At 46.5% G+C, this 20,206-nt stretch overlaps 1 protein-coding gene across 1 annotated transcript in view; it reads right to left on the bottom strand.

Moving 5' to 3' along the window:
- The window catches only part of syt12 (synaptotagmin XII), a 57,652-nt gene that overhangs the window by 17,359 nt on the left and 20,087 nt on the right, over positions 1–20,206 (bottom strand). The window contains exons 3-4 of the mRNA XM_070898563.1: positions 19,728–19,921; positions 6,146–6,538 (exon numbers count right to left, since the gene is read on the bottom strand). Coding sequence (XP_070754664.1) covers positions 6,146–6,538; positions 19,728–19,921 — 587 coding nt within the window. The remainder of the gene's footprint in view (positions 1–6,145; positions 6,539–19,727; positions 19,922–20,206) is intronic.

Here is a 20,206-nt window from a genome sequence, read left to right as displayed (position 1 = left end):
ATGAGTGATCACAGTATGGTTGAATTTGTAATACAGATTGAGGGTGAGGAAGTAGTGTCTCAAACGAGCGTACTATGCTTAAACAAAGGGGACTACAGTAGGATGAGGACAGAGTTGGCTAAAGTAGACTGGAAACACAGACTAAACGGTGGCACAATTGAGGAACAGTGGAGGACTTTTAAGGAGCACTTTCATAGTGCTCAACAAAAATATATTCTAGTGAAAAAGAAGGGCGGTAAGAGAAGGGATAGCCAGCCATGAATAATCAAGCAAATAAAGGAGAGTGTCAAATTAAAAACCAATGCGTATAAGGTGGCCAAGGTTAGTGGGAAACTAGAAGATTGGGAAAATTTTAAACGACAGCAAAGAATGACTAAGAAAGCAATAAAGAAAGGAAAGATAGATTACGAAAGTAAACTTGCGCAAAACATAAAAACGGATAGTAAAAGCTTTTACCGATATATAAAACGGAAAAGAGTGACTAAAGTAAATATTGGTCCCTTAGAAGATGAGAAGGGGATTTAATAATGGGAAATGTGGAAATGGCTGAGACCTTAAACAATTATTTTGCTTCGGTCTTCACAGTGGAAGACACAAAAACCATGCCAAAAATTGCTGGTCACGGGAATGTGGGAATGGAGGACCTTGAGACAATCACTATCACTAGGGGGATAGTGCTGGACAGGCAAATGGGACTCAAGGTAGACAAGTCCCCTGGTCCTGATGAAATGCATCCCAGGGTATTAAAAGAGATGGCGGAAGTTATAGCAGATGCATTCGTTATAATCTACCAAAATTCTCTGGACTCTGGGGAGCTGGATTGGAAAGCAGCTAATGTAACGCCTCTGTTTAAAAAAGGGGGCAGACAAAAGGCAGGTAACTATAGGCCGGTTAGTTTAACATCTGTAGTGGAGAAAATGCTTGAAGCTATCATTAAGGAAGAAATAGCGGGACATCTAGATAGAAATAGTGCAATCAAGCAGACGCAACATGGATTCATGAAGGGGAAATCATGTTTAACTAATTTACTGGAATTCTTTGAGGATATAACGAGCATGGTGGATAGAGGTGTACCGATGGATGTGGTGTATTTAGATTTCCAAAAGGCATTCGATAAGGTGCCACACAAAAGGTTACTGCAGAAGATAAAGGTACGCGGAGTCGGAGGAAATGTATTAGCATGGATTAAGAATTGGCTGGCGAACAGAAAGCAGAGAGTCGGGATAAATGGGTCCTTTTCGGGTTGGAAATCGGTGGTTAGTGGTGTGCCACAGGGATCGGTGCTAGGACCACAACTGTTTACAATATACATAGATGACCTGAAAGAGCGGACAGAGTGTAGTGTAACAACATTTGCAGATGACACAAAGATTAGTGGGAAAGCGGGTTGTGTAGAGGACACAGAGAGGCTGCAAAGAGATTTAGTTAGGTTAAGCGAATGGGCTAAGGTTTGGCAGATGGAATACAATGTCGGAAAATGTGAAGTCATCCACCTTGGAAAAAAAAACAGTAAAAGGGAATATTATTTGAATGGGGAGAAATTACAACCTGCTGCGGTGCAGAGGGACCTGGGGGTCCTTGTGCATGAATCCCAAAAAGTTAGTTTGCAGGTGCAGCAGGTAATCAGGAAGGCGAATGGAATGTTGGCCTTCATTGCAAGAGGGATGGAGTACAAAAGCAGGGAGGTCCTGCTGCAACTGTACAGGGTATTGGTGAGGCCGCACCTGGAGTACTGCGTGCAGTTTTGGTCACCTTACTTAAGGAAGGATATACTAGCTTTGGAGGGGGTACAGAGATGATTCACTAGGCTGATTCCGGAAATGAGGGTTTACCTTATGATGATAGATTGAGTAGACTGGGTCTTTACTCGTTGGAGTTCAGAAGGATGAGGGGTGATCTTATAGAAACATTTAAAATAATGAAAGGGATAGACAAGATAGAGGCAGAGAGGTTGTTTCCACTGGTCGGGGAGACTAGAACTAAGGGGCACAGCCTCAAAATACGGGGGAAGCCAATTTAAAACCGAGTTGAGAAGGAATTTCTTCTCCCAGAGGGTTGTGAATCTGTGGAATTCTCTGCCCAAGGAAGCAGTTGAGGCTAGCTCATTGAATGTATTCAAATCACAGATAGATAGACTTTTAACCAATAAGGAAATTAAGGGTTATGGGGAGTGGGCGGGTAAGTGGAACTGAGTCCACGGCCAGATCAGCCATGATCTTGTTGAATGACGGAGCAGGCTCGAGGGGCTAGATGGCCTACTCCTGTTGATAATTCTTATGTTCTTATGTTATGTATGAGTTGGAGAGTCATGAGACGTTTGCTAATCCTGCAGGGGAAGTCTCTGAGGCGGTCAACCAGCTCGTTCTTGATGGCAAAACCGACTCCGTGGAGACGGCGCTTTCCCTCTGGTTTGCCTTTCCAGAAGAAGGTGTAACCGCCACCTTGTTCCTTGAGCTGGCCTTCCCCTGCCCGCCGGGTCTCGCTTAGGGCAGCGATGTCGACATCGAAGTGTCTAAGTTCCCAGGCAACTATGGCAATGCGGAGTTCCGGCCTGTCACTGTTGGAGTTGTCCATGAGGGTCCTGATGTTCTAGGTCCAGAACTTCATATTGAAGGATGGAAGATGCCTGTGCGTGAGTTCTTTTAACGTGGGATAGCCGTTGCACACTGGCTACCACACGGGCTTAGCTGAGCAAAGTCTTAGTCCAGTGGCAAGGGGGTCCAAGACGACTGGAGACCAGTCACTGCTGTATCAGTCTAATTTCCTACGGCGAGATACGGGCTGTAAGTTCGGCGCTGAGCAGCGCACTTCGGTGGGATGGTAAGCGATCTGAGGTCTGGCTGGGGGCAGGCATTGGGAAAGTCAGAGGTCCATTTTGTGGAAGGAGGAGGAGAGGTCAGAGTGTTCAGAGTGGGAGGAGGAGAGGTCAGAGAGCTCAGAGTGACCACAGCCATTGTGCTGGAGGAAGAGAGGGCAGGTCGTCACTGGAGGAAGAGAGGCCAGGTCTTCGCTGGAGGAAGAGAGGCCCGGTCATCGTTGGAGGAAGAGAGGCCCGGTCATCGATGGATGAGCAGAGGTCCGGTCACCAATGGATGAGGAGAGGCCCGGTCATCGATGGATGAATGAAGGGAGGCCCGGTCATCGATGGATGAATGAAGGGAGGCCCGGTTGTCGATGGATAAATGAAGGGAGGCCCGGTCATCGATGGATGAATGAAGGGAGGCCCGGTTGTCGATGGATAAATGAAGGGAGGCCCAGTCATCGATGGAGAAATGAAGGGAGGCCCGGTCATCGATGGATGAATGAAGGGAGGCCCGGTTGTTGATGAATGAAGGGAGGCCCGGTTGTCGATGAATGAAGGGAGGCCCGGTTGTCGATGAATGAAGGGAGGCCTGGTTGTCGATGAATGAAGGGAGGCCTGGTTGTCGATGAATGAAGGGAGGCCCGGTTGTCGATGAATGAAGGGAGGCCCGGTTGTCGATGAATGAAGGGAGGCCCGGTTGTCGATGAATGAAGGGAGGCCTGGTTGTCGATGAATGAAGGGAGGCCCGGTTGTCGATGAATGAAGGGAGGCCCGGTTGTCGATGAATGAAGGGAGGCCCGGTTGTCGATGAATGAAGGGAGGCCTGGTTGTCGATGAATGAAGGGAGGCCCAGTTGTCGATGAATGAAGGGAGGCCCGGTTGTCGATGAATGAAGGGAGGCCCGGTTGTCGATGAATGAAGGGAGGCCCGGTTGTCGATGAATGAAGGGAGGCCCGGTTGTCGATGAATGAAGGGAGGCCTGGTTGTCGATGAATGAAGGGAGGCCCGGTTGTCGATGAATGAAGGGAGGCCCGGTTGTCAATGGATGAATGAAGGGAGGCCTGGTCGTCGATGGATGAATGAAGGGAGGCCCGGTTGTCGATGAATGAAGGGAGGCCCGGTCGTCGATGAATGAAGGGAGGCCCGGTTGTCAATGGATGAAGGGAGGCCCGGTTGTCAATGGATGAAGGGAGGCCCGGTTGTCGATGAATGAAGGGAGGCCCGGTTGTCAATGGATGAAGGGAGGCCCGGTTGTCAATGGATGAAGGGAGGCCCGGTTGTCAATGGATGAAGGGAGGCCCGGTTGTCAATGGATGAAGGGAGGCCCGGTTGTCGATGAATGAAGGGAGGCCCGGTCGTCGATGGATGAAGGGAGGCCCGGTTGTCGATGAATGAAGGGAGGCCCGGTCGTCGATGGATGAAGGGAGGCCCGGTTGTCGATGAATGAAGGGAGGCCCGGTTGTCAATGGATGAAGGGAGGCCCGGTTGTCGATGAATGAAGGGAGGCCCGGTTGTCAATGGATGAATGAAGGGAGGCCCGGTCGTCGATGAATGAAGGGAGGCCTGGTCGTCGATGAATGAAGGGAGGCCTGGTCGTCGATGAATGAAGGGAGGCCTGGTCGTCGATGGATGAAGGGAGGCCCGGTTGTCGATGAATGAAGGGAGGCCCGGTCGTCGATGGATGAAGGGAGGCCCGGTTGTCGATGAATGAAGGGAGGCCCGGTCGTCGATGGATGAAGGGAGGCCCGGTTGTCGATGAATGAAGGGAGGCCCGGTTGTCAATGGATGAAGGGAGGCCCGGTTGTCGATGAATGAAGGGAGGCCCGGTTGTCAATGGATGAATGAAGGGAGGCCCGGTCGTCGATGAATGAAGGGAGGCCTGGTCGTCGATGAATGAAGGGAGGCCTGGTCGTCGATGAATGAAGGGAGGCCTGGTCGTCGATGGATGAAGGGAGGCCCGGTTGTCGATGAATGAAGGGAGGCCCGGTTGTCGATGGATGAAGGGAGGCCCGGTTGTCGATGGATGAATGAAGGGAGGCCCGGTCGTCGATGGAGGAAGGGAGGCCCGGTTGTCAATGGATGGATGAAGGGAGGCCCGGTTGTCAATGGATGAATGAAGGGAGGCCCGGTTGTCGATGGATGAAGGGAGGCCCGGTCGTCGATGGATGAATGAAGGGAGGCCCGGTCGTCGATGGATGAAGGGAGGCCCGGTTGTCGATGGATGAATGAAGGGAGGCCCGGTCGTCGATGGATGAAGGGAGGCCCGGTTGTCAATGGATGGATGAAGGGAGGCCCGGTTGTCAATGGATGAGGAGAAGCCCAGTCGTCACTGATGGGTGAAGGCCCGGAGGGAAGGTTCGCACATGTGGTAGGACCAAACCTGTTTTTGAAGCTGGTCGAAAGCTCACCACCGTTGAGATCGGCGGGAGTTACTTAGAGCAGCTGAGTCGTTTGTGGGGAGCGAGAAGCGAGGATCCAACTGGAGGGACTTGGCAGCGAGGAGGTCGGCCTGGAAGGTATGCTGCAGTTGGGTGGTGGGGGATGGGCAGTGGGTCCTTGCAGCACACTTTAAGGGGGGAGTAAGGGGGGTCAGGTCGTCGCTGGAGGAAGAGAGGCCAGACTTTGAGGGTCGGAGTTAGGACCAAAGGGGGCGTAGACAGTGAGGGGGAGGGGGGGGAAATGTTTGAGGGAGAGAGAGATGGAAAATGGCATCAGATGGTCAGATGAAGCCTTGTTTGAGCTCCCTAGGGAGCTGCTATCTCATCCGCCATCTTGGATTATTCCAACCCAGCCTAGCAACAATGGAGTAAACACGAACACATTGCTGATCAGCCTCTCATATACTACCATATACCATTCTATCATTGGCACTTAATTCAAAGCAAACAACATTTTTATCTTAGCTAAAACGAAATAAGGCGATAACGATTGACGCCCAGGTAGAGCACATCACAAAACCATCTAATCCAGGACTAGGGTGAACAGAAGAAGAAGAATCAATTACCAAAAACATATTGTCCAGTTATTATCAGTATGATGGCATCTGTGATTGCTTGACGTCATCACCTGGTCTGTGGAGTGCATGTTATGATCTATGGTGCCATTTTGTTTCTCGTCCTCCATTACCTGAAAGCCCTCCTTCTACTTTTATAGTCAGGCACTCAATAACCCAACTCGTTGTGGTCCATGTTACATGAAACACACTGAGCCCTGAGAGAAAAACTTGACAGTTTGTCCTCAAATTGAGCAGCAGAGTATGACTGTCTCCTGCCTGATTGGAGGGATCAAGTCATCATCCACAGAACCTCATCAAGTGTAAAAGTAAAAATTCATCCAACTCACCCGAGAAATCCCAACAATCTGCTCATCTGGCAACAAGCTGATGCGCACGAAGCAAGATTCAAAATTGACATCTTCTTTCTCGAGTAAATCTTTCCCTTGTATCAGAGTGACGTGCAAGGTGTTTAAGTTTATATCGTACTCCAAGCACATCTCAATCTGCCCTACAGTGAAGTCATGGCCAAAGTTATTACCAATGGAAGATATGGAATTCAATGAGTCTGTAGATAAAGATTTTTTCATGGGTCCGTAGGAAGACAACTCCACATCCTTAGTCATCAGTTCCAGAGTCCCGAGCTCGTTGATGGTTTCATATGTTTCGTCTATCTTGAGGCTTGACTGGTGGCTGGAAAAATATTTCTCCGTGAGCTTTTTATAACTTGAAGCTGCTGTTCTCTGAGGAGAGAAAGAGGAAGAAATAAAATCAACTCAAGTGCTGATGCATATTTCTATTTGCAGTTCACGCCAAGCCATTGTTAGGAACATTTGATTTCACAGAAATTGGCTTAATAGATCATGTTGCTGCATCAAAATATTCCCAGGCCCATAACCATAGATAACCCCAATAATTTGTTGATTACTGGAACAGTGAAACACTGCAGATAAAGGTCCTACTGCAAAAATATTTTTGATAGATTATCTTGTGTCTTCGAATGCTAGTTATGCCAGACGGCTTTTGTGGAAGGCAATCCATATAGTCCTTTTACAAAAGCAATTTATCATAACTTGGGTTCAAAGAAATAATTGATTGAAAATGTTTCTGTTGTGGGACAGGAGTCTTTATCTACAGTAGGATTAGCCCCATTGTGATGCTCAGTCACAGTTACTGTTGTCACCAGGCATTTATTGGCCTGACACACTAAAAGAAAATTAGCAGATGGCTCAATATGCTTTATGTTACTTTTGTGATCTGGTAACAGAGCATTTAGACAGACCCACTTCAAAAGGTGAAGCTGAAGATCAGTCACACTGTCAGCAAATCAGTAAATATGCATTAATTTCCAACATAGATACATAGCCCCTCGAGGCTGTTCTGCCATTCAATTGAATCATGGCAGATCTGTATTTTAACTTTATCTATCTGCTTTAGTTCCGTAACCCTTAATACCCTTGCCTAACAAAAAGCTATCTATCTCGGTTTTTAAATTTTCAACTGACCCAGACTCACCAGCTTTTTGAGGAGAGAGTTCCAGATTTTCACTACCCTTTGTGTGAAGAAGTGCTCTCTGGCATCACCCTTGACCAGCCTAGCTCTAATTTTAAGGTTAGGCGCCCCTTGATTTGAATTCCCCACCAGAGGAAATAGTTTTTCTCTATCTACCCTATCAAATCCTTTAAGCATCTTAAACACCTCAATTAGATCACTGCTTAATCTTCTAAACTCAAGGCTTAGACTATGCAACCTGTCCTCACAATATAACCCTTTTTGCCCCGGTACCATTCTGACGAATCTGAACTGCACCCATTCCACACATGTTTCTCTCATATGTAGCACTAGCCGAGGTCTATGACTTCTTCCAACATCCATCAACCTAAACCTGAAGGGTTCTCAGTCTTCATTGTACAATCAGCACTAAGTTGAGGTTGGCCGTTACCTAATTGGGAAAGTGGAGAATGAATCATTGCAGGCAGTTGCTGCAGTGTATGGCTGCAGATTGCCCTTGACAGATGCCCTTGCAGCTGGCCCTCTGTCAATATTCTGAAAGAACAGCACCACTGGAGAACAAGAAGGAAGTGGAGCAAATAAACAACTGAAATACATTTCTAAAATAAAGGGAAGGGAACTAACCTAGAGATACACATGAACCGTTTAATCGAAGATGCATGTGAACATGCTTGCTTTACTCCATAATTTATATGATTCAATGACAAACCTTTGCTTATTGCGTTATCAAACTCACTCAATGACATTATTAACGAGCAGGAGAAACGATGAAAGGTTAGTTGCAGTCAATGCCAGTGACGGTGACCAAGAGGATTTTTAGACTCCTCTATCCCCCAGATAAGGTTGGTGAGCTGCAGGCACAAATAGCCACATGGGAATATAATGGCATGGCGATAACGGGGAATTGGCTCAAAAAAGGGCAGGATTGGGTACTAAATATTCCTGGATATGAGGTGCAGAAAGAGCGGTGAAGGTGGTTGACTGTAAAATAAAGGACTTGGGATGTTTTCTTCGATTAATAAATCAACCATCTTAACATCCTTTGAGACATTTTGAAACTTTCTTTTTGCTTACATATTTCAGCAAAATACCTATTTACAGTGTATTACCATGTTAAGAGGGCTCAATCTGCGGCGTTTTCGGATAGGTAAACTAGATAACTCAGGCAATGCATTGTGTATTTATCAACTTAAGAATCCTATACAATGGCAATGGTACTGTAGAAAGAGTTGTAACACGTCCAACAATATAGAGTTAAAATCTCTATAAAGATACTGGTACATAACAATTGACTCAAGTTGACTCTCAGGAGACACTGATAAGTGGAAGATTCAATCAGAAACTTTTCTTGCTCACTAATGAGGTTAAGTACAAGGGTTTGGGACATCTCTTTTATTAATAACATGCACTTTGTTAACTTTTAATTAAAATTAGATGTAAAGAGCATACAGACATCAATTTAATAGGCTAACTAAAGTTTATAGATGTATTTGTTCAGTTTTAAGTGAAATTCTAATCTTGATGGAGGGCGATTGATTGGTCAGATTGCATAAAGTCTTTCTTTGATCTTGATAAGTTGATGCTTAAATAGATAATTTGAGGGAGCGATCCGATAAGAAGGTCGAAGATAGGTTTACAATGTATGTGGTAAATAAGGTTCGGGAGCTGCAGGCACAAATATAATGGCGTGGCAATAACAGGGAATTGGCTCAAAAAATGGCAAGATTGGGTACTAAATATTCCTGGATATGAGATGTTCAGTATTGATTACAGTGCTGGAGAGAGAGGAAGTCATGGAGGGGTCAAGGACAGAATATATCTGGTTAGAGTTAAGTAACAATAGAGGTGCCATTACACTGCTAGGTGTATTCTTCAGCTGCCAACTAGTGGGAAGGATATAGAGGAGCAAATTTGCTGGGAAATTACAGAGAGGTGCAGGAACTATAGAGTAGTGATAATGGGGGACATCAATTATCCCAATATAGACTGGGATAGTAATAGTGTAAAGGGCAGACAGAGAGAAGAATTTCTGAAGTGTGTTCAGGAGAATTTTCTTGATCAATACATTTCCGGTCCAATGAGGAAAGAGGCATTGCTGGATCTGGTTCTACATAAGACCATAAGAATTAGGAATAGGAGTAGGCCATCTAGCCCCTCGAGCCTGCTCCACCATTCAACAAGATCATGGCTAATCTGGCCGTGGACCCCCCTAGTGATAGTGATTATCTCAAGGTCCTCCCTTCCCACATTCCCGTGACCAGCAATTTTTGGCATGGTTTTTGTGTCTTCCACTGTGAAGACCGAAGCAAAATAATTGTTCAAGGTCTCAGCCATTTCCACATTTCCCATTATTAAATCCCCCTTCTCATCTTCTAAGGGACCAATATTTACTTTAGTCACTCTTTTCCGTTTTATATATCGGTGAAAGCTTTTACCAACTGTTTTTATGTTTTGCACAAGTTTACTTTCGTAATCTATCTTTCCTTTCTTTATTGCTTTCTTAGTCATTCTTTGCTGCCGTTTAAAATGTTCCCAATCTTCTAGTTTCCCACTAACCTTGGCCACCTTGGTTTTTAATTTGATACTCTCCTTTATTTGCTTGGTTATCCACGGCTGGTTAGCCCTTCTCTTACCGCCCTTCTTTTTCACTGGAATATATTTTTGTTGAGCACTATGAAAGAGCTCCTTAAAAGTCCTCCACTGTTCCTCAATTGTGCCACCATTTAGTCTGTGTTCCCAGTCTACTTTAGCCAACTCTGTCCTCATCCCACTGTAGTCCCCTTTGTTTAAGCATAGTACGCTCGTTTGAGACACTACTTCCTCACCCTCAATCTGTATTACAAATTCAACCATACTGTTATCACTCATTCCGAGAGGATCTTTTACTAGGAGATCGTTTATTATTCCTGTCTCATTACACAGGACCAGATCTAAGATAGCTTGCTCCCTTGTAGGTTCTGTAACATACTGTTCTAAGAAACAATCCCTTATGCATTCTATGACTTCCTCTTCAAGGCTACCCCGTGCGATTTGATTTGACCAATCGATATGTAGGTTAAAATCCCCCATGATTACTGCCGTTCCTTTTTCACATGCCTCCATTATTCCCTTGATTATTGTTCGCCCCACCATGAAGTTATTATTTGAGGACCTATAAACTACGCCCACCAGTGACTTTTTCCCCTTACTATCTCTAATCTCCACCCACAATGATTCACCATTTTGTTCATTAGAGCCAATATCGTCTCTCACAACTGCCCTGATATCATCCTTTATTATCAGAGCTACCCCACCTCCTTTCCCTTCTTGTCTATCTTTCCGAATTGTCAGATACCCCTGTATGTTTAATTCACAGTCTTGGCCCCCCTGCAACCATGTTTCTGTAATGGCCACCAAATCATACCCATTTGTAATGATTTGTGCCGTCAACTCATTTACTTTATTTCGAATGCTGCGTGCGTTTACATAGAGTGTTTTAATACTAGTTTTTAAACCATGATTTTTAGTTTTGACCCCTCCTGCAGCCCCTTTATATTCATACATATTGTCCCTTCCTATCACCTTGTGGTTTACACTTACCAAAGTGCTACTCTGCTCTGTTGCCTCCTGCCTTTTGCATTCTTTCTTGAGGTCCTGTTCATCTGAGCTCTCCCCCACTCTAACTAGCTCAGAGCCCTCTCCTGGGTTCCGAATATTCCTTGCATTGAGGCACCGAGCTTTCATGCTTGCCTTTTTATTACACTTTGACCCTTTAGAATTTTGCTGTACAGTGGCCCTTTTTGTTTTTTGCCTTGGGTTTCTCTGCCCTCCACTTTTACTCATCTCCTTTCTGTCTTTTGCTTTTGTCTCCATTTTGTTTCCCTCTGTCTCCCTGAATTGGTTCCCATCCCTCTGCCATATTAGTTTAACTCCTCCCCAACAGCACGAGCAAACACTGACCCTAGGACATTGGTTCCGGTCCTGCCCAGGTGTAGACCGTCTGGTTTGTACTGGTCCCACCTCCCCCAGAGCTGGTTCCAATGCCCCAGGAAATTGAATCCCTCCCTGCTGCACCACTGCTCAAGCCACGTATTCATCTGAGCTATCCTGCGATTCCTACTCTGACTAGCTCATAGCACTGGTAGCAATCCCGAGATTACTACTTTTGAGGTCCTACGTTTTAATTTAGCTCCTAAGGAATGAGATAGGTTAAGTGGAGCAAGTGTCAGTAGTGAAGAGTGATCATAGTATCATAGGGTTTAGATTAGCTATGGAAAAGGACAAGGAGCAATCTAGAGTAAAAATACTTAATTGAAGGAGGGCCGATTTCAATGGGTTAAGACCGGATCTGGCCTGGGTAAATTGGAATCAAAGATTTTCTGGCAAAACTGTAATCGAACAGTGGGCTGCTTTAAAGGGGAGATAGTTCGGGTACAGTCGAGGTACATTCCCACGAGAGTGAAAGGTATGGCAACCAAAGCCAGAGCTCCCAGATGACGAAAGAGATAGAGAGTAAGATGAAGCAGAAAAAGGGAGCGTATGGCAGATGTCAGGTTGAGCGTACAAGTGAGAACCAGACTAAATATAGAAAGTTCAGGGGGGGAAGTGAAAAGGAAATAAGAGGGCCGAGAGAGAGTATGAGAATAGGTTGGCAGCTAACATAAAAAGGAATCCAAAAGTTTTCCAAAGACATATAAATAGTAAACGAGTAGTAAGAGAAGGGATGGAGTTAATTAGGGACCGAAAATGAGATCTACGCATGGAGGCAGAGCGCATGGCTGGGGTACTAATTGAGTACTTGGCATGTGTCTTTATCAAGGAAGAAGATGCTGCCAAAGTCATAGTGAAAGAGGAGGTAGTTGAGATATTGGATGGGATAAAAATTGCTAAAGAAGAGGTACAGGTACAGCGTCGAAAATCCAGAGTTCTGGAATCCATACTGTTCCGGAATCCAGACACTGGGACGATTTGTGGTGGGGTCGTCCAGAATTTTGAAAATATTCTGGAATCCGGACCCCCGCTGACCTCTCCCCTGCCTCGGGCCCACGCCGACCTCTCCCCCGCCTCGGCCCACCGGCGACCTCTCCCCCGCCGACCTCTCCCCCGCCTCGGCCCACCGGCGACCTCTCCCCCGCCTACCTCTCCCCCGCCTCGGCCCACCGCCGACCTCTCCCACCCCTTGTGCCACTGTGGACCTCTCCCCCGCCGACCCCTCCCCTGCCTCGGGCCCACGCTGACCTCTCCCCCGCCGACCCCTCCCCCACCTCGGGCCCACACTGATCTCTCCCCCGCTAACCTCTCCCCTGCTGACCTCTCCCCCGCCTCAGCTCACTGCCGACCTCTCCCCTGCTGACCTCTCCCGCAACGACCACTTCGCTGCCTCGGGCCCACGCCGACCTCTCCCCCCGCCGACCTCTCCCCTGCCTCGGGCCACCGCCGACCTCTGCCCTCCCTCGGGCCACCGCCGACCTCTCCCCCGCCGACCTCTCCCCTCCCTCGGGCCACCACGCATCTCTCTCCCGCCTCGTACCATCGTCGATTTCGCCCCCACCTTGGGCCAACACCCCCCCCCCCCCCCCCACCGCCCCATCACTGCTCAGCTGCACGACCCCCCCCCTCCTCCCCTCCCCATCCCACCTACCTTGGCCGAGGTGTTTCTGGATTCGGGATATCGGAAAGACATTCCGAAGTCTGGAAATACACAGAATCCGGAGCAGCCTCGGTCCCGAGGCTTCCGGATTGCCGACATTGTACCTGTCCTAGAAAGATTAGCTGTATTTAAATAGATAATTCACTTGGGCTGGATGGGATGCATCCTAGGATGCTGAGGGCATTGGCTTGTGAAGTGCTTTGGGAAGTTTTGAGGTCGTAAAAGGTGCTATATAAATGCAAGCTTTTCTTTCACTGTTTCCAAGAAGTGCCTGGCAAATCTTTTTCTTTCAGTTGTGATTTAATGATGTGAATCATGCTGGAGTGCACCAATATGTTATTTAACATGTGATATGATCATAGAAATTGATATACTGCTGTTCTGGCCCTCTCTCCTGCTCAGATTAAAAAAAGGTATATCAAACACTTTTTTATCAAGAGTTTAATAGTTCCTGTCATTATGTGAAGTGACCTTTCTCATCTCCATAGGATTGTGTTCAATGCTTTGTCATTAGTGGGGGACGAACATTACAGGCGGTGACAAGTACAACCCCAGTTACTATGCATTATTAATAATTTGTCACAGTGTTAGTTTAATTATCTAGCTCTGTGATTGACTGGCATTCTAGAGGGCTATAAATAAATATTAACAATGCTGGTAGCTGGCATGACTGGGCAGAGGTGATGCACCAATTGCTTTAGTTCCTTCACCGGCCTGTTAAATGAAGAACTAAACTGGCCATTCTCTCACTACTAACAGTCGCAAAGAATTAAGGCTGCAGGGTTAAAAATGGGCTTATGTTGGTATAATATTGACAGTGTCAATGAGTCACAGAGCACGGAATTTAACCCAGGTCGATAGCAAATTATAAAATGATATAATTTTATGTTTGAATCATGTATTAATGGTGAATGAGTTGCATCAGTTATGCAAATCAGAAGGGAAACACAATCAATGTATTCAATGTTTGTCCACTCCATAAATTATATAATAAAGTTTTCTTAACCAAATAGAGATTTCATATACTAAAAGATATTTATGGCTGCATAAAGTGTCTCGAGGCAGCACACTAACGACCAGGCCTCATTATGTTGGCGTGTGCCAACTGCTCGATCAAAACGCCCGGAAAGTGGACAGGAAGCGACTGGGTGGCAGGACTCCACCACCGAGAGGCCAAGGCAACCATGCCCAACACAAGGCAAGTGCTCCAGGAAGTGAACCCCAGTCGGGGATTGGGGGCGTGGGGGAATCCCAGGGCGGGGGAGACCTGAGGTTTCCTTGTGGGGTATGGGCGAGCGATTCCTCCTCCTAGTCCTCAAGGAACCACAGTTCCTTTAGAAAAGCTTACCGTAGTGGTGCCTTTCCAGTCTTGGCTCCTGTTCCCAGCAGATTTGGCCTGGCATGAAAGCTATCATTATTTCCCCCCACCACCACCTCAGGCATCAGGTTAAAATAGTGCAGATTGAGCCCGATCTGCATATTTAAAGAGGACCTTGCTGGCTTGGGGTGGGTATCCTTGCTGCCTGCAATTTTAAATCACAGTTGGCCACATTAATGTTGAGAATGGAGTGAGTGGATAAGCTTCCCGTTCAGTTTTAACTGCTCCTTCACGCCTGGTTTCTGGCAGTCAAGTGGAGTTAAAATCAAACTCCTGCGATCTCCTTGAATGAGATATTTAGGTGGTTGTGCCGCTGGGCCTATGTTATCTCTTTAGAGACTGTATTGAGAATACCTATACTCATTTAACAGGATACATACCGTCAGCAGAGACAGATGGTTTTCATCCCTTCAGCCTGGACTGAGCTCAAATCTGTGACTCAGAGGTGAAAAGGCAGTGTGCTAACTCACTCACTGGATCACTGCCTCAGTACCCAGTCACTGTTAATTAAATCTATTGATATTGCACTGCCCATATCGTACATAACTGATGGGAGTAGGTACTAGGATTTAAGATTATGAGCAGGCTGTATTTGTTAATTCAGGTCTGTCACACGGGCGGGTTCAGTTACTCTTCCCAGCAAGTTCACTGTTGGTTATGTCCCTGTATTGATAAATTATGTCAGCACTCACTGTTGACCAGCTCAAGGGACACTCCGAATGAGCAGAAAGGTATCCGGAACATTTGCTTTTTAACCAGCAAGTGTTCCATTCCCATGGCATCGTCCCTGAATGCTTCCAGACAACTCAGGAAAATTTCATAAGGACACCGAGAAGTTTTTATAGCTCATTGAGAGAGGCTGTGCTCGACTATTGTCCACACTTCACAGTTCCACGGCGCACCAAATACCATCACAGAATGATTATTCTGTTCACAAAAATAAGCAGTTAAAGTTAACAACTAGTCTTAATGGTTTGATTTTTAACAGGTAGGGATTGTGAGACTTACTTTTTGCTTAAGGTGTTTTTTAAACTCTAGTGGTGGGGTGTCTGGGGGTGGCTGTGGCTGTCTGGATCCTCAGTGGATATATGCAGTGTGCAGTGCGGTACTGAGCTACACAGATCAGTTCCTGGACTGTGATGAGGGATGTTAGTCAGAAGCTCTGCTGTGGACCCCACCATCAAGTTGTCTGCTGGCAGTCACCGGGGCCTAGATCTGCTGGCGCCCCCAAACCGGGCGTAATCTCAGCGGCATCCTAAATTCATCCTTGGGCTCATTATAATAATGAGGCGAGCTCGGGGCCTAACCAATATCAGCCAGCAACGAGGACCACAGACAAGTCTGGGGAGAAGGGGGGGTGGGTCGAGGGGGGGAGTGGAAAGGCAATCTATGGGGGGGGGGTTGGCGATTTGCGATGTCGGGGAACATTGGAGGTGAGGACTGGCGTAGTGGTCCGCAGCTGTTTTGTGGAGCCAGGAGGAGCACTTCTGCTCTTTCGACGCCACACATCGCAAATTCCTGTATGTTTTGGGGCCATTTGTTTGAGCGACCTTCAGTGGTCCCTTTAAGAACCGCGGTGTAGGCTGCACAAGAACCAGAAATATTAGTCAGAGCTTGCGCATTGTTAGTCCAAATGAATTTAACAATCCTCACTATAGAAATGAGGCCATGCTCTAGGCGGCCACCATGGCCCGATCTATTTAGCAATGGCCCAAATGCCCGCGCAGATCGGAGGCGGGCCTCTGCCCCGCCAAATTGGTTATCATTGTGCCCACTTTAGGCCCATAGAAAGGGTGGAATGATGTTGAATTTTGGCCCGACTGTTACGACTTACACTTGAGCCAGGAATTGAAGAACTACCAGTGCCGATGGAATTCTACGTCACCAACATCGGTGCTAAAATTGGGGGAAAAAATGTGACGGGGTGGCCCTCAATTTGTGAGACAGTAACATCCTTGCACCCCAGTGATGGCAATCATACTGACTCTCTCCCTATCTCTGTAACCTCCTCCAGCCCGACAACACTCGCCGAGATCCCTGCGCTCCTCCAACTCTGGCCTCGTGCCCATCCCTGGTTTTCTTCGCATCACCACCGGCGGCCGTGCTTTCAGCTGTCTAGATCCTAACCTCTGGAATTCCCTCCCTAAACCTCTCCACCTCTCTCTCCTCCTTTAAGACGCTGCTTAAAACCTACTCGTTTGACCAAGCTTTTGGTCACCTGTCCCATTATGTGGCTCGGTGTCAAATTTTGTTTTGTTTGGACTTTTAACAATGTTAAAGGCGCTGTATATAAATCCGCGGTATAACTAAAACCGTCTACTTCCACCTCCGTAACATTTCCCGCCTCCGACCCTGCCTCAGCTCTTCTGCTGCTGAAACCCTCATCCATGCTTTTGTTACCTCCAGACTTGGCTAGTCCAACGCACTTCTGGCTGGGCTCCCACATTCTACACTATGTAAACTTGAGGACATCCAAAACTCAGCAGCCCGTGTCCTAACTCTCACCAAGTCATGATCACCCATCACCCCTGTGCTCGCTGACCTACATTGGTTCCCGGTCCAGCAACGTCTCGATTTCAAAATTCTCAGATTTGTTTATAAATCCCTCGATGGCCTCGCCCCTCCCTTTCACTGAAATCTCTTTCAGCCTCACAACCCTACGAGATGTCTGCACTCCTCTAATTCTGCCTTCTTGAGTATCCCTGATTATAACCATCAGTAGCCGTGCCTTCAGCTGTCTGGGCCCTAAGGGCTGGAACTCCCTCCCTAAACCTCCACCTCTCTACCTCTCTTTGCTCCTTTAAGACGCTCCTTAAAACCTACCCCTTTAATGAAGCTTTTGGTCATCTGCTGTAATTTCTTCTTCTGTGGCTCAGTGTCAAATTTATGTTTTGTCGTATATCACTACAGTGAAGGACCTTGAGACGTTTTACTACGTTAAAGGCGCTATATAAATGCAAGTTGTTGTTGCTGTTGTTTGCTCCACTGTCACACACCTTGCCAGAATTACTCTGCCCCTGCTAAAGTTTTGTTAGTCTTTGAAAGGTATGAATTGGACATGCATCCGTATCCGATCTGTGCCTGTTGCCATCCGTTCTGAGAAGAGTTTGCGGCAATACAAACCTAACCAATGATGGCAGCTGAGATAAAAGCATAAGAAATAGGAGCAGGAGTAGGCCATTTGACCCCTCGAGCCTACTCCGCCATTTAATAAGATCATGGCTGATCTGATCATGGACTCAGCTCCATTTCCCTGCCCGCTCCCCATTACTCTTTATTCCCTTATCGCTCAAAAATCTGTCTATCTCCACCTTAAATATATTCAAAAGACCCAGCCTCCATAGCTCTCTGGGGCAGAGAATTCCATAGATTTACAACCCTCTGAGAGAAGAAAGTCTCCTCTTCTCAGTTTTAAATGGGCGGCCACTTATTCTGAGACTATGTCCCCTAATTTTTGTTTCCTCTATGAGTGGAAATATCCTCTCTGCATCCACCTTGTCGAGCCTCCTCATTCTTATATGTTTCGATAAGATCACCTCTCATTCTTCTGAACTCCAATGAGTATAGGCCCAACCTACTCAACCTATCTTCATAAATTAACTCCCTCATCTCCGGAATCAACCTAGCAAACCTTCAGCCTCCAATGCAAGTATATCCTTCCTTAAATACGGAGACCAAAACTGTATGCAGTACTCCAGGTGTGACCTCACCAATACCCTGTACAGTTGTAGCAGGACTTCTCTGCGTTTATACTCTATCCCCTTGCAATAAAGGCCAACATTCCATTGGCTTCCTGAATACTTGCTGTATCTGCATTCTAACTTTTTGTGTTTCATGCACAAGGACACCCAGGCCCTCCACTGCAGCACTCTGCAATTTTTCCCCATTTAAATTATAATTAGTTTTTTTTTCTGCCAAAGTGAATAACCTTAAATTTTCCCACATTGTACTCCATCTGCCAAATTTTTGACCATTCATTTAGCCTGTCTATATCCCTTTGCAGATTTTTTGTATTTTCCTCACAATTTGCTTTCCCACCCATCTTTGTATCATCAGCAAACTTGGCTACATTACACTTGATCCCTTCATCCAAGTCATTAATATAGATTGTAAAGAGTTGAGGCCCTAACACCGATCCCTGCAGCACCCCTCTAGTCATTGTTTGCCAACCGGAAAATTACCTGTTTATCCCGACTCTCTGTTTTCTATTAGTTAGCCAATCCTCTCCTCTATCCATGCTAATATATTATCTCCAACCCTGTGAACTTTTAGCTTGTGCAGTAACCTTTAAATCCAAATACACCACATCCACTGGTTCCCCCTTATCCACCCTACTCGTTACATCCTCAAAGAACTCCATCAAATTTGTCAAACACGATTTCCCTTTCATAAAACTATGCTGACTCTGCTTGATTGAATTATGCTTTTCCAAATGTCCTGCTACTGCTTCCTTAATAATGGATTCCAGCATTGCCCAACGACAGATGTTAGGCTAACTGGTCTATAGTTTCCTGCTTTCCGTCTGCCTCCTTTTTTAAATAGAGGTGTTACATTTGCTGTTTTCCAATCCGCTGGGACCTCCCCAGAATCCAGGGAATTTTGGTAGATTACAACCAATGCACCCACTATCTCTGCAGCCACTTCTTTTAGGACCCTAGGATGCAAGCCATCAGGTCCAGGGGACTTGGCCACCTTTAGTCCCATTATTTTACCGAGCACTACTTCTTTAGTGATAGTGATTGTATTTAGTTCCTCCCTTCCTATAGCCCCTTGATTATCCATGAAGACGAATACAAAATATTTGTTCAATGTCTCTGCCATTTCCCTGTTCCCCAGTCTCATCCTCCAGGGAGATGGTGATTGAAAAGCAGTTGGAGTTGCCATTTAAATGGCAGCTCTCTGCCCAACATCCCAATTTCTACCATCTCTGAAAACAAGAGAATAACATATATTAGTTAAGCTAGCAACGAGCCTTTGGGTCAGTGGGAGCATTCCCACTTCTGAGTCAGAAGGGTGGGGGCCAGGCCACAGCAAGCAGAGACCAGACACTGGCTCTAAATACTGGGTTCGCCGCTAGCGAGGGTACTTGTGCCCGATGGGTGTGGGTGTTGGTGTGGATGGCTGCCCGTTATAGAGATCACGGAATTATAACTCAGAAAGAGGCCATTCGGCCCATCGTGCTTGTGCCGGCTCTTTGAAACATCTACCCAATTAGGCCCACTCCTCTGTTTTGCCCCATAGCCCTGCAAATTTTTGCTATTCTACTATGTATCTAATTCCTTTTGAAAGGTCAACAGAATGAAAATCAGCCGGGTTGCATTACAGGCATCCGATCCACTCTCACACGTTACTGCCCGTGTGGTGAAGATTCACCCCATCGAGTCCACTATTAATGGAGCATTGATAGGCTTACCTTTTGCCTAACCTCAGAGTATGAAGTCCCGTACTTCTGTTCCAGGTATCTGTAATCGTAGTTTGGGAAAGGAGAAGGGGCAGGGTAATTTCCAGATTTCCAGAGTTTCCATAGATTCACTCCAACTATCATCAAGATAATCAGGACTCCAGTTCCATAGATCCCAATTTCCCAAGACGGTGGATTTCTGATCACTGTTGAAAGAAATAATAAACCATTGCTGCGGTGAATAATATGGACATACAAAGAAAATCCTTTGTTCACTCAACTATACCTGAATGTTCGCAAAAGAGCTATGAATAGAGCCTTATAAGACCATGTAGCAAGTTAGGTGCTTGCAGGGTGTCATGTATGCACATGCTGTTTGTAGCCACCAAATGGTGTCTTGCTGGAGACCACTGAGCAGCACGCACATGGTGCTGCTCTGGTATAAAAGGCCAGCCATTTTGTGAGTCAGACTCTTTGGGCCAAAATAAAGC

This window comes from Pristiophorus japonicus, chromosome 14 (assembly GCF_044704955.1).
Source record: "Pristiophorus japonicus isolate sPriJap1 chromosome 14, sPriJap1.hap1, whole genome shotgun sequence".
Taxonomy (NCBI): Eukaryota; Metazoa; Chordata; class Chondrichthyes; family Pristiophoridae; genus Pristiophorus; species Pristiophorus japonicus.
Note: the sequence above shows the minus strand (reverse complement) of the source record. Positions and strands in the feature narration are given on the sequence as shown.